This window comes from Leuciscus leuciscus (assembly GCF_965113295.1).
Source record: "Leuciscus leuciscus genome assembly, chromosome: 9".
Taxonomy (NCBI): domain Eukaryota; kingdom Metazoa; phylum Chordata; class Actinopteri; order Cypriniformes; family Leuciscidae; genus Leuciscus; species Leuciscus leuciscus.
The window spans coordinates 38,408,675-38,436,126 of NC_138733.1; the positions used below are offsets into that span (position 1 = coordinate 38,408,675).

At 39.7% G+C, this 27,452-nt stretch overlaps 1 protein-coding gene and 1 long non-coding RNA gene across 3 annotated transcripts; both read left to right on the forward strand.

The window, feature by feature from the left end:
* The first annotated feature begins 962 nt into the window (after positions 1–962).
* panx1a (pannexin 1a) lies at positions 963–26,856 on the forward strand. Of its 2 annotated transcripts, none has more exons than XM_082180677.1 (7): positions 963–1,180; positions 14,197–14,672; positions 17,991–18,115; positions 18,763–18,971; positions 19,240–19,741; positions 22,090–22,246; positions 25,611–26,856. In XM_082180677.1, the coding sequence occupies exons 2-7, from the start codon at positions 14,489–14,491 to the stop codon at positions 25,685–25,687; spliced, it is 1,254 nt and encodes a 417-aa protein (XP_082036803.1). In that variant the 5' UTR covers positions 963–1,180; positions 14,197–14,488; the 3' UTR covers positions 25,688–26,856. The 2 variants fall into 2 exon arrangements, with proteins under 2 accessions (XP_082036803.1, XP_082036802.1); XM_082180676.1 differs by having other exon boundaries at positions 14,200–14,672.
* LOC309505361 lies at positions 12,785–13,228 on the forward strand. The gene is made up of 3 exons (XR_014208401.1): positions 12,785–12,851; positions 12,950–13,014; positions 13,115–13,228. It is a non-coding gene; the product is annotated as an uncharacterized lncRNA (long non-coding RNA).
* Positions 26,857–27,452: the final 596 nt, after the last annotated feature.

A 27,452-nucleotide genomic window follows, 5' to 3' on the forward strand; every position in this document is an offset into this window, starting at 1 on the left:
TATAAAGCCACATTTACATGTGCACATGTATCTCCCCTTTTAAGTTTTGTTTCTTTCTCTGAGAATACACAAGATACCGAAGATATCCTGACTTTCTTTTTCAAGACTCTCACAAGTCTGTCCAACAGGAAGGGAAGGGTAAAAGTTTGCTTCTGCATGTTTACAGACACCTCTACACACCCCTGCATTTTGAGTTGGGTCCTGTAATTTCCCATTTTATACTTCAGTCGCTGTTTCCAACCAGACCATACACTGGAAGAGCCAGGTTCTTTCAGACAAGGGTGCTTCTTGATCAAGGCCTCTGCAATTGAGCATCTCTGGAGAGACCTGAAAATGGCTGTCCACCAACGTTTACCATCCAACCTGACAGAACTGGAGAGGATCTGCAAGGAGGAATGGCAGAGGATACCCAAATCCAGGTGTGAAAAACTTGTTGCATCTTTCCCAAAAAGACTCATGGCTGTATTAGATCAAAAGGGTGCTTCTACTAAATACTGAGCAAAGGGTCTGAATACTTAGGACCATGTGATATTTCAGTTTTTCTTTTTTAATAAATGTGCAAAAATGTCAACAATTCTGTGTTTTTCTGTCAATATGGCTGTGTGTACAATAATGAGGAAAAAACTTAAATGATTTTAGCAAATGGCTGCAATATAACAAAGAGTGAAAAATGTAAGGGGGTCTGAATACTTTCCGTACCCACTGTATATACATATGTGTGTGTCTTGCTATTAATATATTTAAAGAATGCTTTGTCTGCAGAGCATGGGTGGTGTGCGGAAGGGTAGCACATGATGTGGGCATTCCTGCTCTTCATAAGGCTGAGGAATTGTAGATAAAAATTACCACTGTGCGTGTGCCCATCGAAGATTAGAAGGTGGGGCCGGGGGTCCTCATTTGGGAGTGCTCGGATAGCGAGCATAGATGTGATGGGTTGTCCTCAATGCCGAGTTCCTTCAATAATTTTTCATATTGATGAAACCATTAGCTCAACACTTGCTCATTTAGTCCTGCAGCTCTTGCAGCTGACAGCGCTTCTGGCTTTCTCATGCTTAGATTTGCATTGCGTTTCAAGAAGTTTTGGAACCAATAGCAACCTGCCTTGCCGGTTTTCTGTGAAAACCCACTGATGTTATTCTCTTTGGCGTACTGGAGGGCTAGCTGCTGGACATCCTTTTTGGTAAGTGGGAACCCTCTCTCGGACATTAGCTTCAGCACTGTGGCAAGCTCTTTTTCAGCTGCTTCTGGGAGGATTGTTTTTTGACCAAAAGCATGGTCTATGCCAGCGATATCTCCACTGATACGCCTTTGCAGCGTGGCTCGTGGGATATCCCAAGCTCTCGCATAGTGTACATTTGCTTTTAGGCCTCTTTCAACTGTCTCCCTATATTTACCTAATGCTCCTGTCATCCTCTCCTCTACCCACTGATTGTATTTTTTGCCCTTTCCTTGGCAGACATCCTTTCCATATCCTTTATGTGCCTTTTGACCCTCTTCTCTCCTTTCTGATCCTTTCTGTTTGACATGATCTCTGTAAAAAAAATAATAAAAAAATTCAAAGATTACTTCAACGCCTGTCACTTCGATATTAAAATGTATTTTTCCCTTTTCAGGGAGTGTGAGCCCATGTCTGCACAACTATATTTGTGTGTACACATACCTCACTAACATGTACACACAAACATAGTTGAGCACACATAAACACACATCACATACAAACACATTTAGAAGGTAAAATGCGAAAAAGGTATGTCACAAATGCAATAATACAATATATGAAGTACTGTATATAGTACTTTTCAATAGAAACTAGTTCTTTTTTTATTCAATACTAGTACCTATTAAAAAGACAATAGTACTTATTCATTAGATGCTAGTGCCTATTAAATTGGTACTAGTACTTATGTATTAGATACTAGTACTTATTAATTAGATACTGGTACCTATTAAATAGATACTAGTATTTATTCATTAGTACTTATTTCAATAGTGACTAGTAACTATTCTTTTGTTACTAGTAACACTTTTTTTTTGCCATTTGTCATTCAGATATCAACTATTCAGTTCTGACAAGTATGTATTCCAATTGTGTCTAGTACGTATTTATTTGATACTAGTAGTTCTCTTACGAGAGGTACTCTCGTACTGCGTAAATCTTACGCTAGGGGAAAATCTCTTTTCCGCGAGATACTGAAGCCAAAAAATTATCCTTAATTTTGAAATAATGTAAAACGCGTTGCGGCAGCATGCAGACACAGGCGAGACGGCTTGTGCGCCTATTGGCTGCCCTGCGGCAACTGCAGCAGCCTATCGATAAGGCCCACTCGTGACGTCAGCTCCAATGGGGGCGCTTCGCGCCCAATACGTCACGTCCCGCCAGAATGGGCGTGGTCTAGGGCTATAAACATAGCTTCGAGAGGCTAGCTCACTGATTTTTCATCTCTTCAGCGAAGCTCTCGCATCGCTGGATCCGGAGAGAAGCCGCGCCGTCTGAAAAGCCTTTCAGCGGGACGAGTCGACACTCTGAAGCCGCTGGCCGCGCCGCCTTCAGTCGCCTTCCTGCTGCGCTATCCGGCGTTATATCCTTTCTCTGCTACTGTGTTTTGTGTATGTGTGTGTGCTCGCCGCCGCGACACACACTCTCATTGCACTAAAAGAGCAATTTTTCAAGACGCCCCTTTCCTGAGGATCACGCAGCTCTCGCGCTCGCGCTCGCTGACGGCGACCGCCCTCACTGCGAGCCAGTTACTGCCTGGTGACTCTGAGGACTCACCTGGCATCCTTCTCCGAGACTGCTCCTCCGCCCCCCCCAACCCGCAAAGCTCGCCGGTGCGCCCGCTTGCCTTGCCTGCTTGGGGGATGATACCTGCTCTCCCTCTGTTCGAGCCGCGCAAACCGCGCCGTTCACAGGGGATGTCAGGAGCGGACGGTCACGGGGCTAGCTTTCTCTCTCCCTCTGTTCGAGCCGCGCAAACTGCGCCGTTCACAAGGGAGGCTGGAAGCGGACGATCGGGGTTAGTTTTTCTTTACGTTACAAGAAAGCTACCCTGCCCTTGCGCCCCATTCACGCGTCACTCACCGGCGAAAAGACAACTCAGTTCCCTGATTAGGCGACTGGAAATATCAATATTGCAGCAAACGAGCCTGTTGTAACACGCACGCTTGCAAGCAAACGCCGAAGAAAACATGTTGACGCTCTCTTATATGCTCATGCATCTATCTGTGGCTCAGTGGCGGAATCTTAGGTTTTTCGCACGAGAGACCGGGGTTCGAATCCCGGTCTAACGGCAGATATATTATGCCGCCAATGCTTCGCTCTGTCAGTTCCCTGAAAGGCGACTGCAGATGTGCATTTTGCAGCCAACGAGCGCGCTGTACAACCCGCTCGCCTGCACCCAAACACCGTTTCTATGGTTCCCGTGCGTCACTGGCGAAAGGAGAAAAGGGTGTTTTTAGCCCCGCTGCGGCCGGGCCGACCTCCACTCCTGACACATTTCTCATTCCCCTCTTAAGTTCAGGTGACTGGAAATGTCAATATTGCAGTGAGCGAGCCTGTTGTTTTGCACGCACGCCTGCAAACAAACGCCAGCATGTTGACGCTCTTTGATAATACTCGCGCTACTGAATGTCTATGTGTCTTCCTCTGTGGTCCAGTGGTAGATCGTCAGATTGTCACGCGAGAGACCCGCGATCGAATCCCGGGTCTACCGGCAAAACACACTTTTTGCCGTCAATTCTCGCTCTGGCAGTTCCCTGAAAAGGCGACTGCAGATGTGTATTTTGCAGCCAACGAGCGCGTGGTACAACCCGTTCGCCTGCACCCAAACTCTGTTTCTATGGTTTCCGCCTCTGAAGTTCAGACGACTGGAAATGTCAATATTGCAGTGAACAAGCCTGCTGTAATACACGCACGCCTGCAAACAAACGCCAGCATGTTGACGCTCTCTGTTTCTATGGCAACTTCTCGCTCGTTCAGTTCCAGTAAATGCGACTGTTCCAGTGTATTCTGCAGTAAACAAGTCGGCGAAACAGCCCGCTTGCCTGCACACAAACGCCGCTTTTACGGCTACCCAGATAAATCCCATAAGAGTGTATTTTCTGGTGTCCCGGCCACGGCCGATGGTGTTACGAATGTAGACGAAATTCCTACACACAAACACAGCCCGTCCCACAGGGCTCGCGCACATGAAATCGACCCAGGTCGATTGCGTATTAAACGTGGTAAATGTGCCCACTGCCCAGTGCCCACACTACGTTCCGCATATCTAAAGGTTTCTGTAAAAACAAAACCAACGTGCATTCGCTCTGCTCAGGCGGACAATGCTCTCAGTGTTGTAAATGTGCCCGCTATCCCGCGCCCACATTCACACATAGACATGACAGGTCCTACGGGACTCGCCCAGCCCTCCCCTCTCGGTTGACCACCGCAAAGGAGTCGAGCGCGGGCAATCTGCCCGCTGTTATCAGCGCGCCCCCTGCCTCGAAGCGCGACGCTTATGTTACAGCACACCGAAGCCCCTCTGTCGCTGAGCGACCAGAGCGCGCTCCGCATTCAGCCCCTAGCCATTCGTGCAGATGCATGGGCAAGGCTACCCGGGGGTTTTGAAGTGGGTGCTAGACATTATAGAAAGAGGCTATTCGCTACAGTTTCGCCGACGCCCTCGCCGCTATGTGACGCGCGTCGAAGCTACGGTAAAAACAGAAGTAGCACCACCTACTTCGAGCCGAAATTTTGAAACTGTTGAGCAAAGGGGCCATAGAGCCTTTATCTCAAGCTCAGAGTGAAGGAGGGCTATACAGCAGATACTTCCTGGTACTGAAAAAAGACGGGGGTCTCAGACCCATACTAGATCTAAGGCAACTGAACAGAGTGCTTGCGAAGCAACAGTTCAGAATGCTCACGACCAGAAAAACCCTCACGCACATTCGCCGAGGAGATTGGTTTGTGTCAATAGATCTGAAAGACGCATATTTTCAAATACAAATAGCGTCACGTCACAGGCGACGTTTGAGATTCGCCTTCGAGGGCCAGGCATATCAGTGCTCAGTCCTACCGTTCGGCTTGTCTATAGCCGCTCGCACCCCTCAGACTACAGGGCATGCGAGTATTGAACTACTTGGACGATTGGCTGATTCTAGCTCAATCTCACTCGGTGCTCATAGAGCACAGGACCATTTTGCTCGATCACCTCGAGAATCTGGGTCAATTGGGCGAAGAGTTCTCTGTCTCCCAGACAGATAATATCTTTTCTGGGCACAGAACTGGACTCGCTGTCTATGATAGCGCGACTGTCACCAGAGCGCGTACTAGACATTCAGCGCGCAGCGAGCTCTTTCCGCTGCGGCGCATCTGTCCCGCTCAAGAAATTTCAGAGGATGCTAGGTCTCATGGCCTCAGCATCATCAGTACTTCAGCTGGGCTTGCTTCGCATGCGCCCGCTACAGTTCTGGCTGAAAGCGCGAGTACCGCGCCGAGCGTGGGCTTCCGGTCTGCTTCGTCTCAAGGTCAATCAGAAATGCATCGCAGCTCTGAAACCTGGGAAAGCAAACGACTTGTACCAATCAGGTGTTAGCCTGGGGACTTCCTCGAGTGTGAAGGTAGTGTCTACGGACGCCTCCACCTTGGGATGGGGAGCACTGCTCAAGGGCAGACCGTTCTTCGGCCAATGGTCAGAACGGGAGAAGCTTCTACACATAAACTGCCTCGAAATGTTGGCAGTAGACAACGCACTGACGCGTTTTTGTCCCTAAATACGAGGACACCACGTCCTGGTCCGCTCGGACAACATGTCAGTGGTGTCCTACATAAATCGCCAGGGCGGCCTCAGGTCCCGAAACCTGCACAGGCTGACAGAACGCCTCCTGGTGTGGGCTCAGCGCAACCTGCTCTCGCCGAGAGCAGCGCATGTGCCAGGGCTCCTGAACGTAGGACCGGACAGACTGTCCAGAAACAATGTTCCGACAGGCGAATGGCCTCTACACCCACAGACAGTCCAGCTGCTGTGGAAGAAATTCGGCTGAGCGGAAGTAGACCTGTTCGCGTCTCAAGAAAACGCTCACTGTCTGGAATTTTTCTCCAAGAGCAGGGACGCGCTGGCTCACGTATGGCCCCGCCGCCCGCTCTATGCCTTTCCTCCCGTCTTTCTCCTGCCTCAGGTGATAGAACGGATCAGAGAAGGATGCTCAGTGCTACTCGTAGCGCCGTTCTGGAAAAACCAACCCTGGTTCCCAGTTCTGATGCAGCTAGCAAGCACTGCCCCATGGCCAGTGCCAGTGAGGAGGGACCTCCTCTCTCAGGCCAAGGGCTCGTTTTGGCATCCGCGCCCAGAGCTGTGGTCCCTTCATGTTTGGGCCATCAACGGGTACCCGCTGACCTCCCCAAGCGGAGTGTTAAACACGATCACGCAGGCTAGAGCTCCGTCTATGCGACGTCTCTATTCCTCGAAATGGTCAGTGTCCTCCAGCTGGTGCACAGCTCGTGGCGTGTCGCCCCTAGACTGTGGGGTGACGGAGGTTCTCTCCTTCCTACAAGAGCTGTTGGACAAGGGCAGGACCCCTTCCACGCTCAAAGTGTATGTGGCGGCCATAGCAGCGTTCTCAAAAACAACGCTGGGTCAGTCAGTAGGAAGGAACGATTTAGTCATCGTCTTCCTTAGAGGAGCTAAGAGACTGAATCCTCCCAGACCTCCCTCAGTCCCTGTATGGAACCTTTCTACAGTGCTGGAAGCCATGAAAGGTGACCCATTCGAGCCTTTACAGACGATTGATCTTAAACACCTGTCTTTCAAGACAGTGTTTCTTCTGGCTCTCGCTTCAGTGAAGCGCACAGGGGACTTACACGCGCTCTCAGTAAGCGCGACGTGTATGGAGTTTGGGCCTAATGACTCAAGAGTTATACTCAAACCTAAGCACGGTTATGTTCCAAAATCCCTCAACACACCGTTTAGGGCGCAGGTCATTCCCTGTCAGCCTTACCGGTCTCTGACGAGGAAGGAGACGCAAGCTTCCTTTGCCCAGTCAGAGCATTAAGAGCTTATGTGTCTCGCACGTCTGTTTTCAGACAGACAGAGCAGCTCTTTGTTTTCACTCTACGGACGTTCTAAGGGACTTGCCGTGTCGAAATAGAGCCTATCCAGTTGGATAGTTGATGCTATAGCGCTGGCTTATACCTCTAAGGGCTTACAGTGCCCATTTGGAGTCAGAGCACACTCCACGAGAGGCGTGGCCTCGTCGTGGGCTTGGTCTAGTGGGATTGCCTTGCAAGATATCTGTATGGCGGCAGGCTGGGCCTCCCCGTCCACATTTATAAGGTTTTATAACCTAGAGGTTCCCGCCTTGCAGGCTAAGCTGCTTTCGGTCTAAAATCGGTACTGTCTGCCCTGATGTGTTCGGGCCAGAATACTGAAACTGCTTGAGCAAATGCTCGCTGTTGGATCGCGCAGCTCTATGGGCAGTGTGTAAGACCCACTATATTCGTCAGTCCAGGCCGGGGGTCGCCCTGACTGTACGACACATCATCAGTATAACTGCTCCTTATAAGATGTTATATTATTACAGGAATGATGCTATTCTAGCCACTCTTTCCTGGGCTCTCTGTGAGTCCCTTATGATCATGTACTATATGAGCCCGGGCACTTGCCCTTGGGACTTTGGTGCTGGATCTTAGCATGCACGGCGTTTTACACTGTTTCCCCTAGCGTAAGATTTACGCAGTACGAGAGTACCTCTCGTAAGAGAACGTACTCGGTTACTAACGTAACCTCGGTTCTCTCTAGAGAGGAAACGAGTACTGCGTATCTTGCCGTGCCTGCACACGCTCTGGTTCGCTTCGGCGATGAAAAACCAGTGAGCTAGCCTCTCGAAGCTATGTTTATAGCCCTAGACCACGCCCATTCTGGCGGGACGTGACGTATTGGTAGTATCTAATGAATAAGTTATTAGATACTACCAAATTTTGAATAGGCGCCAAGCCGTCTCGCCTGTGTCTGCATGCTGCCGCAACGCGTTTTACATTATTTCAAAATTAAGGATAATTTTTTGGCTTCAGTATCTCGCGGAAAAGAGATTTTCCCCTAGCGTAAGATTTACGCAGTACTCGTTTCCTCTCTAGAGAGAACCGAGGTTACGTTAGTAACCGAGTACGTTATTTATTAGGTACTAGTACTTATTCAATAGATACTAGTACTTATTCATTAGATACTACTTATTCATTATGATACTAGTACCTATTAATTAGATATTAGTACTTAGTAATTAGCTACTAGTACTTATTCAATAGATACTAGTACCTATTTATTAGATTTATTCCAAATGTTACTAGTAAGATTTTTAATTCAACTCTCCAGTGGCCGTTCTGACTAGTCATAACATAAGATGAGTAAAAAAGCAGCTGTGACTAGTAAAATAAGAACTACTATAGTATCTAATATAAGTACTAGTCACAATTGGAATACATACTAGTCAGAACTGAATAGTTGATATCTGAATGACAGATCCCCATAGAAGTCAATGGCAAAAAAAAAAAAAAAAAGTGTTACTAGTAACAAAAGAATAGTTACTATAGTCACTATTGAAATAAGTACTAGTATCTAATGAATAAGTAGTATCTATTTAATAGGTACTAGTATCTAATTAATAAGTAGTATCTAATAATAAGTACTAGTAACTAACAAATAAGTACTAGTATATAATAAATACGTACTAGTACCAATTAAATAGGTACTAGAATCTAATGGATAGCTACTAGTATCTTTTAAAAAGGTATCTAACAAATAGGCACTAGTACCTAAAGAATAAGTACTAGTACTTAATGGAATAGATACTAGTATCTAAAAAATAAGTAATAGTAGCATGGAAATAGAGACTAGTAGGTTTTAAGGATTAAATACGGCTTGCTATATAAAACCCTGCGTCTGCCCTGCACCCATAAAGACAGTGATGCAGTGATCCATTGAATAGTTGTCCAATTTTCATGTGTGGATGGACTAAGGAATAGTCACTCAAAATTCATAATTATTTTGTTGTCTCTTCCTATAGTCTGTGGGCCAGTATTAATTGCAAAAACTGCACCTCTTCTGTGGCTAATATTCATTTCATAATGATCATTTCTCTGTGAAGTCAAGCAGCAAATGTTAAGTGGTAATGTGCAAATACTACTGGCCCATTTTGGGGTGAACTAATATACAAGACTAGTCTTACATGTCACTGTTTATAACACAGAGCGTTCATCCTTTGTTGTGACGCTTAGAAAAATATTGGGGGCATAAATTAAGAGTATACCCACTTCTCCAGGCACCGTCACTGAGCATATCGGATTATCAAAAATTGTTAAGTGTGTGTGTGTGTGTGTGTGTGTGTGTGTGTGTGTGTGTGTGTGTGTGTGTGTGTGTGTGTGTGTGTGTGTGTTGTCATGTAGGCTATAGACTGATTGTCTTGGCTTGCATCCATGAAATATTGTAATGTTATAGGCCTACTGCATATTGAGAAAATTAAGATCGGTATTGCCTTTTCGGTCGCATTTTACTTTACAGCATGTGCTTTTAAACGCTTTAAGGCGAAATGTATTCGCTGGTTATTGTTGTATTGTAGGCTACTACTAATTATTAAGTATAGGCTACTTTAACTCGTCAAACATTTATTTTAATATTTCCAATTGCAACATTTATTTCCAACTGGCACAAAAGTGTTAGGCTACTGAGATTTTACTGGTATGGCTATAATTGATTTTGTTCATTGATGAAATATGGCTAATATTCTGGGGAATCTGTTATATTCTATAGAAGTTCAGCTATGAAATGTAAAAGATGAAATCTGAATGAAGCTGTTGATGTGAAGCAATAACTGGTGTTATTGAATATGTGTGTAGCCTTCTTTATTTTACAATAGGCATATGCCTAAAACTACTGTAGTTAGTTTTACAGTAATTTTACCGTGGTATAAAATACAGAAGCTTGCTGGCTATTTGTTGCCAGTACTGTTGATTTTTTTGTCATTTTGTTTACAGTGTAATGATGAATGACTACTTGTTTGAAAATTTAACCTAAGTAAACCAATTAAAAAAATGTATGATAATTTAAAAAGAATAGTTTGACTAATGAAGTTTTGGTCTAAACCAACTAAATTGTGTCAAAGTAAATTAAATAGTGTGTAAAAATGTCTTCAATTAACTAAATGAAGTAAGGTCAGCCTAATTATTTGTGTGTGTGTGTGTGTGTGTGTGTGTGTGTGTGTGTGTGTGTGTGTGTGTGTGTGTGTGTGTGTGTGTGTGTGTGTGTGTGTGTGTGTGTGTGTGTGTGTGTGTGTGTGCGCGTTTGGTTTATATTACATTGTGGGAACCAAATGTCCCCACAAGGATAGTAAAACCTGAGATCACCTCCATTGTGGGGACCAGCCAGCCATGAGGGAAATGGGTTAATAAACATACAAAATTATATATTTTTGAAAATATAAAAATGCAGAAAGTTTTCTGTGATGGGTAGGTTTAGGGGTAGGGTTAGTGTAAGGAGATAGAATATACAGTTTGTACAGTATAAAAACCATTAAGTCTATGGAGAGTCCCCACAAAGATAGCGAACCAGACGTGTGTGTTTACATCAATGTGGAAAATGACTTTCATCATATAAAAAATAAAGAAATAAAGAAATATCAAACTTAAGTAATTTTACCTTGCCAGAGAAATCAGGTTACATCTACTGACAGTAATGCTTTAGTAAAACCTTGTTTTTCAGGTAGGGTTTCAGTTATTCAGTTATGCAGTTCAACAAAACCAGTCAGTGTAGATGTTACCACATGACATACATTTTCTAAGAACTGACTAAACATTTTTTTCAGTGTAAAGTGTTACCCAATATTGTCCCCATATTCAGATATCCCTCTTTGATTGACTAAATGAAATATCGAACAATAAACATAATAAAGGTTTGAATGTCTGGTTTGTTTGGGTTCCTGTGAAATGAAATGAAGAAGTAAACACTGTAAATGATTTCTGTTGTTTTCACAGTATTATTGCTGTATTTTCAGTGAAAGTTTACTGTAGAAACAGTTTACAGTAAGTTGCTGTCAATTTTATAGCTTTTACATTATTTTTGCTGTATTTCCAGCTTTGTCACCGTATAACTATTTACAGGAAAGTTGCTGTCAATTTATGCTTTTCTTTGGTGGGGGGAAGAAAATAATTACAGTAATTCTTATACTCCTGTTAAATTGATGACAGTATATTCCAACAGACAAGCCCGACAGAGGACATTTTTTGGTTTATTGAGGTTATTTCAGCTTAGGAATTTTATAATACATCGTTTCATAAGGTAACCCATATATTAAGGCATTTAGAATATAGTTAAAAAAAAGTTTAAGTTTGCTTGAGTGTTTTTTCTTCTTTTTTTTCTTTATGGTTGCCAGATTTGGTCACAAATCCAACTAATCTCAAGCCTAAAATGTTTGAATGGGAGATGTAGTCCCATCCAGTGATCAATAATATAGGCAATATAAAATAGATAGAAATCGATTTCCATGATTTATTATTATTATTATTTTGCTTTAGATTTACACACTTAATTACATAAAGAGCGAATCGCACGGGATATACACCTGGCAACCAATCATCTAACCGTCAGCCGTCAAACTCGAATTTTCCATTTCATCCTGACTGACTTCGAGGACGGAGCACGCAGAACCAGCAAGAACTAGCCAGGTAAGATGTAAAATTGTATTCAAAATCTTAAAAATTTGTATTTCTAAATGTTCCACCACTACAAATGTGAAGATATTCGTTTTACCATTAACTGTTAAGTATCCTAATCGTGGTGAGTTTGAAAGGTAAAGTTAAGGTAACGTTATAGCTTTTTAACGCGAACATTCTAGCCAGTAAACGTTAGCCAAATACTAGTTATCACAAGGTTTGATGTTAATGTCAGTTATTATTTTCAAGTTTAGAACAAAGTAATCGAAATGTTCTTGTTTCTGAACACTTGTGTGTAACTTAACGTTAACGTTACACTGTGTGTGTGTTGCCTGTCGCGATCGAGGCCTCATACAACATGTTAACATATAACGTTATAACATAACCCTACCGGTAAGTTATGTTCTACACTAATTGAATGGACAACCACAGTGTTATTAGTCATATTATACATTTTATAACGTCAGTACGATGCACATTTAAAGTGAATACACAGGCAGAGAAAGTCCCGCCCAATGAATTCTCGCGTCTCGGCATTTCAGTTATTGAATAAGGCACTAAAATTCAAATAAGTAATCTCTCTGTGTACGTCTATGCAGTGTTGAATGTGTTTTTCATGTCTTTCAGCGTGTACAGTTGTTCGAGATTGCAGTGTGCTGAGGATGAGTTTTGCTCCATTAAAAACAGAGGTAAGTCATTTTCAGTTATTGAATAATGCACTAAAATTCATAAGTAATCTCTCTGTGTACGTCTATGCAGTGTTGAATGTGTTTTTCATTTCTTTCAGCGTGTACAGTTGTTCGAGATTGCAGTGTGCTGAGGATGAGTTTTGCTCCATTAAAAACAGAGGTAAGTCATTTTCAGTTATTGAATAATGCACTAAAATTCATAAGTAATCTCTCTGTGTACGTCTGTGCAGTGTTGAATGTGTTTTTCATTTCTTTCAGCGTGTACAGTTGTTCGAGATTGCAGTGTGCTGAGGATGAGTTTTGCTCCATTAAAAACAGAGGTAAGTCATTTTCAGTTATTGAATAAGGCACTAAAATTCATAAGTAATCTCTCTGTGTACGTCTATGCAGTGTTGAATATATGTTTTTCATTTCTTTCAGCATGTACAGTTGTTCGAGATTGCAGTGTGCTGAGGATGAGTTTTGCTCCTTCATTAAAAACAGAGGTAAGTCATTTTCAGTTATTGAATAATGCACTAAAATTCATAAGTAATCTCTCTGTGTACGTCTATGCAGTGTTTAATGTGTTTTTCATTTCTTTCAGCGTGTACAGTTGTTCGAGATTGCAGTGTGCTGAGGATGAGTTTTACTCCTTCATTAAAAACAGAGGTAAGTCATTTTCAGTTATTGAATAATGCACTAAAATTCATAAAAGTAATCTCTCTGTGTACGTTTGTGCAGTGTTGAATATGTTGTTCATTTCTTTCAGCGTGTACAGTTGTTCGAGATTGCAGCGTGCTGAGGATGAGTTTTGCTCTTTGCTTGGCCCTGCCAAGTCTGAAGTGTTTCTAGTTTAATGAATTAAATTTTAATAAAGAATTTTAAACTTACTTCTGTGTGTTGTCATAATTGACGTAACATCTAAAAATCAGTAATGTAACTGTGTGAAATATTTTTTGCATACACAACTTTAGCTTTCATTCTTTTTTTAAGTGTGTAACAGATTGTAGTTGGTTATATGTTGTGTATATAAAAATACCATAATCAATTATACTGCATAGTAACTTTACAGTATTTTAAAATACAGTGCAAAAACAAGCACTGTAATTAATTTTACAGTATAAAAATGCTGTAAGTTATTATACGGTATGCTGTGAAGTACTGTTGTCAGATTTACAGTAATTTTACCGTGGAATAAAATACTGAAGCTTGCTGGATATTTGTTGCCAGTAAGTTACTGTTGATTTTACGTTAAATTTTTTACAGTGAATATGTTAGCTAAACAATCTTAGTCACCAACAATAGATTTATATTTTGCATTAAGGAAAGCTGAGGCTAAAGCAATCATAGACCAAAGATCAAACTCAAAGAAAAATATGGCAGGAATATTGGGATATTAATGACACAGGAAGACTTTTGTATAATATTCAAAGCTCTGTTGGTTTTGAAAGAGAGATGGTTAAACATCGAACTGAAGAAAGGGTTATCACTCATCTCACAGGATACTTCACACAAGACACTTCATTTTAGCCTATTAGATAGACATGTGCTTACATTGCAATTAACTAGAATCTTTCCAACATGTGATTATGGATTGTTGTGCAGTGCATATGAAAAGGAAAGATCGTTTTTTAAAGTGAAAACTAAACTTCAATAAAAAAAATAAAATAACAATAATAAACATCCTTGGAGCAGCATTGAGGAAATACACATTTTATTAAACTTTTGAAAGAAACAGGCCTGATGGAGCAAGTCTAAAAGCTTATGGTTAAATATTATTATTTTAATTATTATTATTTTCCCTTCTTCCCCCTTATCCTGCCAAATCTTCGGATCCACACTCCTGTCCAGTAGATGACAGTAAAGCACACAAAAACCCAAGAAGAAGAAGAAGAAGAAGAGGAAGAAAACGAAGAAGAACAACACATAAACAAGAAAGAAATGGTTTTGGAAATAGTGTCGTTGTTTGCGTTTTCACATCTAACGCCAATTACTGTATCCTTTCATACTTAAAGCTTTTTACCATTCAATGCCTGTTCAGGGGATGAGTACCTTTTGAACAGTGACCCGCTTTCTTCTTCAATCAATCGAAAGTTAGATGGATGTTTGTGATTAGATGTATGGATGCTAACAGAGGAAAGTCATGGCTATAGCGCACGCCGCCACAGAGTACGTGTTCTCGGATTTCGTGCTGAAGGAGCCCGCGTCCGAGAACAAGTATAAAGGCATCAGGTTAGAGCTGGCTCTGGATAAGATGGTCACCTGTGTCGCGGTGGGTCTGCCTCTGCTTCTCATCTCTCTAGCCTTCGCTCAGGAAGTGTCTGTCGGTATGTGCTCACACTCATCATCAGAGATTGTTACTACTTACTACTTACTACTTACTGTTTTACGTTACAATTTCCAACTGTTGATGCCGATATATTCAGTGTTAAGTGCAGTAAGTTAAATGCATATGACCTGCATTTTCCCTTAGTATTTTATCCTATGCTTTTGTTTTATCCAATATTGTTTTGTATTACATAAGCAATGACACATCAGTTTCCACACTGACTAAACAAAACAGGTTAAGTTATTTAAATGTATGTAAATGCTTCAGGGGTATTTGGCGTGTGGCCTTTTGACGAAGCTCCAGTGTGTGACAGCACAGATTGTTATGTTATTACATCAGGTTATATAATTATAAATCTATGAACTATAAAAAGTTCGATGTTTATTGTATTTTATCTCACAAAATTATCATTTTGTCATCTCACACATCTGCATTCAAAAGTTTTAACGTATTTTTATATCATCTCTGTAATACATCAAGTTCTGAAAGTATGGCATGGATATTCAACATTGATTGGAATTTAAAAATTGCAGAACAGCCCTGTAGGTAATGTACACTAAATGTAAATCGTAAAAATGTAAATGCTGTTTACACTGTTAATACTGGTAGCCAGTGGTTAAATTGGCTTTTATTGGGAGGGGGAGCCCTTGTTTACATGGTCATTATTCAAAATCGTGCCGTAAAATGACTTGTGAATGTGTTTTTACACCAAAGGGGCTCTTTTTCCAGTATTAATGTGGAAGGTAGGGAGTAGTTATTCAAACAAAGGGAAATACTTTACAATTCACTTACTTTATTATTATTTTTTACCTTTAATGTTAACAGGCAGGCAACGGATTTCACCCTCAGAAAATGTATGAAAATATGTAAACATCTTTTTAAACAAGAAAATTATGTTGATTTAAGAGAATCAGGGCCAATTTCTTTTTTAATCTCTTTCCAATTTCTTTTATGTTATGTTTGATTTAATCACACCGACACCTACGCAGAGTTTTATAAATAAGAACGTCCCAAAAATGATCCTACTAGGGGGGTTGAACCGAGAAAATGTTGATTTTCCTGATCTCGACATGTGCATTTTAAGGGGTTTTGAAAGGCCAAACAAATGGACAACAGTAGCTTTAAAAGCATGTCAGTGGTCAGTAGCATGACGTATTTTATCAGTGAACAGATTCTTAAACATGAGAATCAGTTTAAATGTCGCAATGAATGATCCACCCTACAAAATGGAAATGCATAATGTTTATGCTTATTGTTAACGATACACAATCACATATTCAAAACGGGAATGGCCTTAAAAAAGAAAGGATTCAAGGATTATTTTGCATAGATGTTACATTTCAAACAAACGCCAATGCCATCATTCTGTGTCCAGAGGCATATGAGCAATTAGTATGAGCATCAAAGATCAGTTTCAGCTACTTTTTCTTTCCTAAATTAATCTATATTTTTGGACTAATCTGTTCATTTAATCAATGGTTCAATTGCTCACTCATAAAGACAATCACTTGTCGCCGCCTTCTGTCTTAATGATGCAAGTTGCACAGACAAAAACAAGCGGAGTGATACAAACCGTGAAAAGTCCCAGTGCTGATACTGGAGAAATATTCCAACACATTCGTGGGAACGTTATATAAGTATATGTATACAATAATAATGGCAATATATTTAATAGGGTGCTTGTGTTGTTAAATTGAGCTTCTAGTATCCACTGTCCTTGAACAAACCTTGATTATTTCTGTCGGTCTTTTAAAACTTCTGTCGAAAAACAGCTGTTTAGTTTATATGTGTATTTTCTACTCTGAGGTGAATATCTCCGGACTGGAACTCATATTAGATAACATTCAGAATGACAGATGTGAATGCAAGAACCTTTTGTTATTGTGACAACCGGAACAAAATACAGATACTTATCTTTTATAGATAAGTATAATTGTGCTCTTGTGCGAGTGAGTTGCTGTGCTGACATTGTCTCATGAATGCGCAACTGTACACAACAGGCGGATAATAATAACAATAATAATACTATTATTACTAAATATCACCATTTAAAAAATAAATGAAATTCCTATATAAATAAGTGTTTCGATGTGGTCAGTAGGCATGAAGATGAGGGAGATTCAAAAACAAAAGAGGATTTATTAATTATCCACACACTCTGAATGAACACGCAGGAGAACAACGCAAACCACACAGTGCATAAACGAGAACTGACAAAGTACAACCGAAACACAGGACTATATAAGCAGCGGTAGAACAAAGGAAAGTAAACTAGACTAAACAAATGAGGACATAATCAGTAACCAGTGAAACCAACACTAAACAGAGCGAGGAAACAACAGAATGCCACAGTAAGGTTCCACATAACTGAACATAAACCTGACATTAAGCTTGTTGGGCGATTGTTTGTATAGCAGTCAGGCTCTCTTGGACTGCTGATGTTTCACCAGTATCAGTGCAGCTTTGTCTCAGCTGCTTCTAGACAGGCTGTCAGTCTGTTACGCCACTTGGTGGCGGTAAGGGACCATTCGTTCAAGTAATACATGTATTCAAAAACACTGATTCATTCATGAATTAAAAAAAAAAAGTTTTGAAATTATTTTAACATTGGGCTATTTTTGTAAGAATAAAGGATGTTTACATGAGAAATGCTAAGCAGGTGTGGTGATTAGGTTATTCTAAAATGCTACAAATTACATATTTCTGCCTAATCATATAACCAAAATCTACATTAGATTATTAATATCATAAATACATACATAGAGTATTAATATCATAAATTGTAGCTATAATAAGAAAAAAAAAAAAGTTTTCTAGAAGGATTTTTGATAATAGGTGGGTATGTAAATAGGAATCAAAGGGATGTGGATGGTCAAACCATGTAATGCCACAACTTGCATTTGACAACGCTGATCTATTCTCCTGACCTAATCAAAGTAATGGCAATAATTCCAGCTTCTAAATGTAAGCCTATCTATCCTTTCAAGCTAGTTTGCTGCAATGGTGACGTCACATGCACGGACAAGTCTTGAATATTACGAAAATTAATCTATGGTTGGATTGGTGGATTTCAAATCAGTAGGGGTTGAGGCAACAAAAAAAATGTTGTAACATGCTATTTTATGGATGGTAACTGTAATATTATTACTGAAATAGTAATTGTTTTACTTGTTTTACAGGCATTACTGCCCAACACTGATGAAGATCAATATTTCACATTGAGCTCCTGCTGATAATGCATTTCTGTCTCACTCTCAAAACACACACACACTTAGTCTCCATCTACTGTAAAACTGTTGATTCTCTTTTTTTCTAGGTACACAGATTAGTTGTTTCCCCCCTACAAAGTTCTCGTGGCGTCAGGCTGGTTATGTGGACTCGTACTGCTGGGCGGCAGTGCAAACACAGGACACGGGAGGCCTGCCGCTGTGGCTGCACAAGGTAAAGCCATAAACACATCTTCTCACACTTTTTACCAAGCTGTCCCTAGTGTTGTAGTCTAGGGCTGTCACGATTACTCGATTTAAAAAAAAAATCCTACATTACTTGTGTCGAGTAATCGGTCAAATTCCACAAGCGATGTATTTCACTGACATTTACATTTATTCATTTTTGCAGTGATTAATGTGATTATGAAATCACAAAGGCTGTGGTTTAATTAAAAATATTTACACATGTACAGCTAATCACACAGTGCATTTGGAAATGCAACTTGCAACTAATGAGAAGCATTTATACGTTTTCCATCAAAATAGAAGATCGATTGTTTAACATAAAAAAAAAAGAAGAAATTATTATGGTAACGCTTTATTTTGATGGTCCTGTTGAAAACAATAATTCATTTTCCTTGTTGATTAAATGTGGAATTTGTGCATTACTCAAATAAATTGTTAAAATAATGTTTTTCTCAACATAATACAGAAGTATAAAGAGGCTTAAGAGATTAGTCATAGAATTCACAAAATCCACCTTCACCTCATAATAATAATAATAATGTTATAATACAGAAAAATGAAATAATGATGATCATTAAAGTGTTTTAGGACAAATGAGCCTTTAAAATGGAACCCCTCTCCCTCTCTCTGCAGTTTTTTCCTTATATCCTGCTGCTGGTGGCTATATCAGTTTACTTGCCAGCGTTGTTTTGGCGGTTCACAGGAGCCCCTATGCTTTCTTCTGATCTGACCTTTATAATGGAAGAACTGGACCGTTCCTACAACAGAGCCATTAAACTGGCCAAATGCTATCACACTGCAGGAAAACAGGACCCACTGTCAGCCCGTGTGGACTCATACAGGTGAACTGAACACGCAAAGAGCAGAGAAAATGCCTGGTGGTCCTTCTTGACGTTTCACACTGCACAGAGCTGTCACACACTCACATGGCTTCACTCTGTGAGAGTTACTGGCATGCATACACAAACTAACCTTCTATCAGTAACTTTCTATAAATATCTCTGGCATTTTCACACTTTTTTTTTTTACAATAATCTCTCACCAATAATTCCTATAACATTCCTGTAACATTTAAATACTGTTATGCTTGCATGTTTGTTTTTTCTTTAGCTCTGTGATAGACGTTACCGAGAGCTGCTTTAAATATCCTCTGGTGGAACAATACTTGAGGACCAAACGCTTCTCTCGAGGATTACTGATCCGATACCTCCTCTGCCGCGCCATCACTTTCTTGGCCCTCATATTAGCCTGCATCTACCTTTGCTATTACATCCGTCTCTCCATCACAGATGAGTTTCAGTGTGACATTCGATCCGGCGTGGTAATCAACGACTCCTCAGTCCCTCCGGCCATGCAGTGCAAGCTAGTTGCCGTTGGCATCTTTCAGCTCCTGAGCTACATAAATCTTTGTGTGTATTTGCTGCTTTTGCCCTTGTGCTTGTACGCCATGCTGGTTCCATTCAGAAGGACCATGGGGTTCTTGAAGCCTTACGAGATGTTGCCCACATTAGGGGTGATGCAGTTTGGACAGGTGACCTGGGATGATCTTGCGTTATATCTGCTGTTTCTGGAAGAGAACCTCAGTGAGCTGAAGAGTTATAAGTGCCTGAAGGTGTGTTGATCAGGTTTGCTCTATTTGTTGTGTAGATTTTGGATACGGGGTGTTCATTTAAATTAACTTTTAATTGGATCGATTAATCTCAGATTTAGAATTTTAAGTCATTTATTTCACATTTTTTATAATTGCGTAGAAAAGTGTCAGGCTAAAGGGCCTTTCACACTGAGCACGATTAAGCGATGCAAATGTATGTCATGATGATGCCCTTGAATCGAAACAATAGATCCCTATGAAGCTGTTTACACTGGGCGCGATCAATCGCAGCGTGACCGGTGTTGTCAACTATTTTCAAAGGAAAGTAGCTAAAGCCTGCCCGAAAAGTCGCTAAATGTCGCTAGATGGCGTCATGATGACATCATCACGTCACTCTTGCATTCTTTCTTGCCTAATCCGTGCTCACATACTGTATTTTAATATAATAAAATAAATATAATATAATATAATACAATATAGTTGAATGTCCAATAAAGCTGTTCTCATTTCCTATGTTTTCTTTGTCAGACAATAGAACGAGTATTTTTTATGTGTAAAATGATCTGAATTGAGAGAGTTCGCAAACTGGATGAACTAAAGCTCTGTGATTAGTGAGTAATACAAGTGATAAGCACAAGAGAAGAATGAAAATCAAAATGGTCGAACTAATTTCTTGAAATATAAAACAAAGGAGAAGCAGATAAGTGATGCGTCCATTCACGTCTGTCAGCACTGTCAGATAGATTTGCCGCTAGGCGCTTTTTTTGAAAAAAAAAGTCACTAAGTTGGCAACACTGAGCGTGACAAAGCTAGATTTTTTTGACCAGTGTGTCGATTCTTTTCTTCATCGCCCCGCGATGAAACGAACCATCCAATTAGATTTGAGCTTATCCGAGCCTCTGCTGTTACACTAAAGTGTGAGAGTGGTGGTGCTTTTTTGCAAACCTGTGTAAACGCTGAAGAAAAGTATTCTGGAAGAGAGAAGAGAATGATGTTGAGTGTTATTGGTGTCTGAGAACAGATTTAATCTTACATATACAGATTATCATTTTCTATAAATTTTCCATAAGTCAGAGAGCTCATTCGCTCTAGAGCTGTCAATCAGATTATGTGATCATAACTCCTGTCCTTCCGAAAGACAACGTTGTGTTCATTTCTGAGTTCCGCACAGTTCTGCACATAAACAACTAAGAGAAACGTTTCTCCAGATGAAACATAAAGGCAGATAATGTTCTGTGTGTGTTTTTCATGCGGCATTTTTTTATATCAATGAAGAACGAGAAATGCTTATGTAAGAAATGCTAAGCATGGGTAGCATTCAGTTTGTTGTAAACCACTACAATTAATGTCCTTCTGCCCGTTATCTAATCAAAATCCACTCAATGATTACACACACTCAATGATGGTTTCTGTGTAGTACCAAACTTTATCTTAATTTACTGTTGTATGTTGTGCAGCGGACGAGGTTAAAGCCAAATGGGTAAACCTACGAGATACATACATGTGTTCTCGGTCAGTGCCCCCTATCGTACAGGCGTGAAGGCAATCAATCGGTTCACGTTCAATGAGAAAGCTCTGTTCGTCTGCGATTCGCTTAGCTTTATCGCATCGTGCTCAGTGTGAAAGGGCCTTAACACTATCAGCTCTGATTGGTGGGTATCAGAACATCTGCATATTTGAAACTTCGGTAACACTTTATTTTGATGGTCCCTTTAGAACATTCTGTAATTTTGCAACTACATGTCAACTAACTCTTATTAGAGTATTAGTAGACTGTCTTAATATCTGCCAACTCTTTATTGTGATGGTCCTGCAACAGACATTCAACTACATTAGTCAACTTATTCTAACCCTACCAGTCTACTAATACTCTACTAACACTCTAATGAGAGTTAGTAGACATGTAGGTGCAACGTTACTTGTAGTCAACAGAATGTGTTAAAGGGACCATCAAAATAAAGAGAAACCGAAACTTCAAATTGAGTTCAATTTGGCAGCAAAGACTTCAAAAGCTTGAGTGCAAGGAGCTAAAATGCTTCATCAAATGCACTGATGAATTTGGCTTTTATAATCTTATACTCTTAAGGCAGTTCATCCAATTACTATAAAAGCACTGTTCCTTAATTTACTGATTAGTTATAGTAAATTTGTGTTCCTGAATTTATAAGAAATTTCAATGTGAAGTGAATATAGTTAAGAAGTTACCATACTTTAAGCATTAATAAATTGTATTAATGCATTTGTTTAAATATATATTGGCTATTATTCTGGATATTGAACGAATCAGATCTATTGTATGACTATCAGAATTTATGTATTTTTTGGTTTCCTAGAGAATGTCTTGTAATAAGTGTGCTTTATGTATGCAGGTGTTAGAGCTGTTGAAAGAAGGGGGAGACGAGTCTTTTGACACCATGCTGCTGTTGCAGACACTGGGACAGGTAAAAACAGATGTGGTGGATGGCAGATTGCTAGAAAAGAACAGGAAAGTCTCCAGCAACATCAATGGTGACACAGAGATGAAAGGTATGTGTTTTTGCTGATTACTGTTACTATTTGATTTACATATAAATTCTCAAATTAAGACGGGCATTGTCTCTCTGAAGATGCCTGTGTTACCGAAAAAGGAGCGTGGAAGTGTTTCTTATGTGGCAAAAAATAAATAAAATCGGGCTCACAAGGCATTTAAGAGGGCAGCACATTCTAGTGAAGTTTTCCCAAAGATGCTGATATGTGAAAATAGAAAGTGTATTACCCTGGCCTGTTGATTCGGGTTTATGTTAGCTTACATGCTATCCATCATGCCATGCTCAATTCAAATCAAAGTTGGATATCCACTTTGTATGCTCTTTTGCTTCAAATCTCACACTTTCAGTCAAATACTTTATTTAACTTTAAAATGAAAAGACAATTTATCAGGATTTTTGCTTTTAATCTGGTCAGGTTTATTGTTATGTATTATTGCAATTATGGTGTTGTTTATCCACTAAATTAAGTATATGCTACAGCAGCTTCTCAGACCCCCCACTACTGCACATTTTGTAGGTCTCCCTCATTGGTCACACCCAATTGTTAGATGAGGGAGACATCCAACGTGTGTTGTGGTGGGGTGGGGGTCTCCAGGATGGGTTTGAGAAGCACTGTGCTACAGGAAGATGATGTCCTGAGAGATGCCCAAAATAATGTTTTTCGTTCATCTTTGAAACCCAAATGAACATATTTTAATGAAATCTGAGAGATTTCTGACCCTCCATTGACCGTCCAAGCAACTAGTCAAGTCAAGTCACCTTTATTTATATAGCGCTTTTTACAATACAGATTGTATCAAAGCAGCTTCACAGTGATAACATGAAGATAATACAACAAAGTTTGTTTCTAGAAGAAAATTGCGTCATCGTCCACCTTAAGTAAGGCAGATCAATAATATTGTTGAATATTAAATGTCCCCAACTTGGCAAGCCAAAAGCCAAGACAACAGTGGCAAGGAACCAAAACTCCATCAGTGACAGAATGGAGAAAAAAAAAAACCTTGGGAGAACTCAGGCTCAGTCGCTCAGTTCTCCTCTGGCCAACGAGCGAACAGTGTATGATTATGATTCAAGCATTACAGGTCAGAAGTCAGATTGGATCAGAACATTCAGAATATTATCCACTTCCATCTGGTTGGAAGTCGGGAGTCATCACGCCGGTGTGGAGACGAGGTTCTACCACTATGACTCTTCAAAAAGTTCATAAAGAGATCGTAAAACTAATCCATATGAATTTGAGCGGTTTAGTAAAAAAAATTTACGAGACACGATTGCTTTATATGAATAACAGATTTAGTTTCGGCTTTATATTGATCTCTGAACCTGAACATTTACATTGATTTCTGAACCTTTGATGTAAACAAATGTAAATTTTAGAAGTGTAACAGATACACTCATGTCACGATTTGATACAAATGGCAATAACTCTCGATACGATACTTTGATTTTAAGCCAAAATATAAAAGATAGTTTTTTTTATTATTATTATAATTAAAATAATATTTTTGTTATTATATTATTATCAGGGCTCACAAATATCCCCCAATTGCATTATTATACATTATATTCAACATTATATATAGTAGTTTAATGTAGTAATGTCACTGAAACTCCGTAAACTTAATTTTTTTCCTCACGCAATACACTCGCGCTTTCAATGCAGGCATTCGTTGAATCTGTCAAGTTTACTTTGACAAGTACGCTTCTGATGATCAGTGCAATCCATCACAGTTCGAATCGCAAGAAAGCATGTCAAAATGACTATTCCCAAACTGTAAATGGTTAGTTCATCCAAAAATGTTAATTCTGCACCTACTCACTCTCATGCAGTCCTGATGACTTGCTTAATTTAGTCCTAATTTGTAAGTCGCTTTGGATAAAAGCGTCTGCTAAATGACTAAATGTAAATGTTGTTTTCACGTATCACGCAAGCATTTGAACGAACGTGTTTACTACAGCAGGGGTTCCCAAACTTTTCCATGACAAGGCCCCCCAAATACCACTAGGTTCTGGCCAAGGCCCCCCTTTTGCAGGATGTGTTATTGAACCCATCGACAATACTAGGGCAAATGTAGAAATAAATAAATAAAACATCTAGGTGAACATCAGATTATGTGATGGTGTTTGATACCAGCCAATCAGAAAGATTATAGAGATGAACCTATTACAATTTTCAAGGCCAATTCCGATTTGTCATTGAGTTTGACCTGCCAATACAGATTTTAGCCGATTCTGATTTAATTTTTTCTAACCACTTTACAGCACACACAAATATTTATTTTCTATATATTTTTTTTTTTATAAAACACCACTTTTATCCAAACTGATTAATAAAAACAAGTTTAAATGGGTACATTTTCTATAAATATTTTTGAGTCTTCATTTTCTTGAAGCCTACTGAAGTTCTTGTTAAAACACACTATACATGCAAATTATGTGCATTTTTGGTACTTTTTGTGTGAAATCATAATTTATTTTGTCCATCAAAAGTGTGCTTTCACTTTAATTGAGCGTGAGCAGCGCAGCAAAAATAGACTCGCCGCCGAAACCCTCCGCTTCACTACGGCTCACAGCACGCGACGCTCCTGCTTGACGCTCACGCGCTGCTCCTGAACATGCACGGCGAAAACTCGCTGCGCTGGCTACTCACGCGCCGCTCGCGGTCTGAAACGGCCGTAATTCACAAGGTTTCCTACATGTGCGTTCTGTGTGCACGTGTGATGCTGATGTTGCGCGATGTTAATCATGCGGCGCCCGAGTGCATTTGAATCAGCATTATGTCAGACTGAAAATCACGTGAAAATCGGCCAATTCTGGTCACCAGCCGATCAATCAGTTAATCTCTAAAAGATTAGCATTAAAAGTATAATGTTCAGATAGGCTATGTAACAAATTATTAAAATGTTATTTTATAACAATACTCATATTAACACATTTTTTTTCCAACTTGCTGCGGCCCCCCTGGCGCCCCCTGGCGGCCCCCAGTTTGAAAACCCCTGTACTACAGTATGCGCTTCGTTGTAAATCTGGTCATCATATAAAGCCATAGTGTCTCTTCAGAGGACATGGATTTGGATTAGGCTGCACTCAGTTGATTATTTTTTACAATGCCTTTATGACGTTTATTGGATCTTTTAAGTTTTAGAGGAATAAACTTTAAATGGAGGGACAGAAATCTCTCAGGTTTCATAAAAATATCTTCATTTGTGTTTGGAAAGTAAACTTTGGAAGTTTAACGAATATCCCAAATCAAATTGTTTACATCAACGATACATATGGTTGCATTTTTGTATCGCAAATTAACGATGTATTGTTAAACCCCTAGTAAAAAAATAATAAAATGTATCCATGTGTTTCCTCAGAGATTTCTCCACTGATGCAGGGGGACTGCTTGAAAAAAGATGAAGATGAGAAGGTTGTGCGCCAGAGGGTGATCTGAATTGCCCATTTACAGTCTGTGGTGACCGGCTGCATCATACTGAGGCTCCTAACTTCTGGAAAGAATGGAGGAATACAATTTAGGCTAAAGGAGGAAAACTGTGGAAGTCTCTTCTTTTCATAAATGCATAACTAAGAAGATCCACTAAGATTGCAGTCAAAATTCTGTTTTGGTTCCTCTTGTTGTGGCGGTGATGTGCTAACTGTTTTATTTTACTTTAGTTTTCCACATTCGATTTTATAGTACCTTTTGCAGTAACGTTTTTACTGCAGACAATTTTTCTGGCTGGAACAGTTATTCTGTTATTATCGTTGTAACAACAATTTAGGCTGATCTGGTAAAATTTATAAACACGGCCCCAAAAAAAGTCACTGTTTGGATTTCAAATAGGCAAATTGCTTAAGAGTCTTTGATTGGATCATCATAGCAGTGACCATTACTCTTGCATGAGAAATAAATGTTGTGATGTTATTTCCAACAAGAGGTGCTTACATTTCTGGTCAAGATCTTGTATTGACAATGAAGAAAACTAATTTAACCCTTAGTCTCTGTAAAGTCTCGCCAGCACATCCTAAAGACTTTCAATGAATTTAAGGTCTGGACTCAGAGGAGCCAATTCATGTGTAAACTATTTTCTTGCTCCTCCCAACCATTCTTTTACATTTTGTGCTTGATGAATCTTGAATTTGACATGGAATATGTTCCTGTTGCCAAACATATAACATGCTAGAAACAATAATCACTGCAATAATGATCCAATCATAGACTCTTAAGCATTTTCCTATTTAAATCTAAACAGCAACTTTTTTTTCTTCTTCTTTTTTTATGGCCGGGCAGTGCATTTACATGCATGTTTACATTGTCACCCATAATTGCAACTCAAAATAATCAGTTGAAGCTGTCTGAGCATTGGCTGATTCTTTCAGTCTAAGGTAATGGGGAAAAACATAATAAACTGAAAGAAAATGTTAACCTACAGAGCTTCTCTTAGAAATATGAATTGTGGAAAGAGATATTAATTCAAATATTAGACCATGGATCATCTGTGGTTTCTGCCAAAAAATTATACTGACATTTTGTTAGACTTTCTGAATTCATTTGTTTGTTTTTTTAATACAAGATTTATATTCTCTCTGCTCTGGAAATAAAGTTGATTGATTTTTACACTAGTTTTGGAATTCTCTCATCATTTACTTTCCTCATGATTATTTGTCCTAAAGCAGTTAAACTACCCACTGTTTTTCAGAAAATCCTCCAGGTCCTACACATTATTTGTTTTTTCAGCATTTTTTGCATATTTGAACCCTTTCCAACTGTGACTGTATGAATTTGAGGTCCATCTTGTCACACCGAGCCCCGTACATAACTATTATAAAACATTCACTGCAAATTAAAAAAGGGTCATCGAATGCTCAAAATGAATCCCTTGTGGACACCTTCAGTATGCTGAGACAACCGAAAGCATAAGATAAAATGTTAAAACTGTTGCACTTGCAAATCTTTTGCTCTAGAATTGAATTATCTTCGCCCTGGATCACACATTGTCAGTAGTTAACTAATCAGAACAGACTTCTACGACTGTCTGATGCAAATGTTACTTCATTAAATTTAATTGCTTGAGAGTGAATTTTACCTGGAATTATTTGACAACAAAAAAATTATTTTTATTTCTTTACAACATAATACTATTTAATAATATTAATCCTCTGGTACTGTTCTCGTGTCTGTCAAAAATGACCGAGATATATACTATATTTTAGTTTGT

Bases quoted from the DNA above. Each gene is read 5' to 3' on its own strand.
- panx1a (XM_082180677.1), top strand. From the start codon at position 14,489: ATGGCTATAGCGCACGCCGCCACAGAGTACGTGTTCTCGGATTTCGTG. The intron at 18,116-18,762 runs GTAAAGCCATAA...CTCTCTCTGCAG, and splicing joins TGCCGCTGTGGCTGCACAAG to TTTTTTCCTTATATCCTGCT. The intron at 22,247-25,610 runs GTATGTGTTTTT...GTGTTTCCTCAG, and splicing joins TGGTGACACAGAGATGAAAG to AGATTTCTCCACTGATGCAG.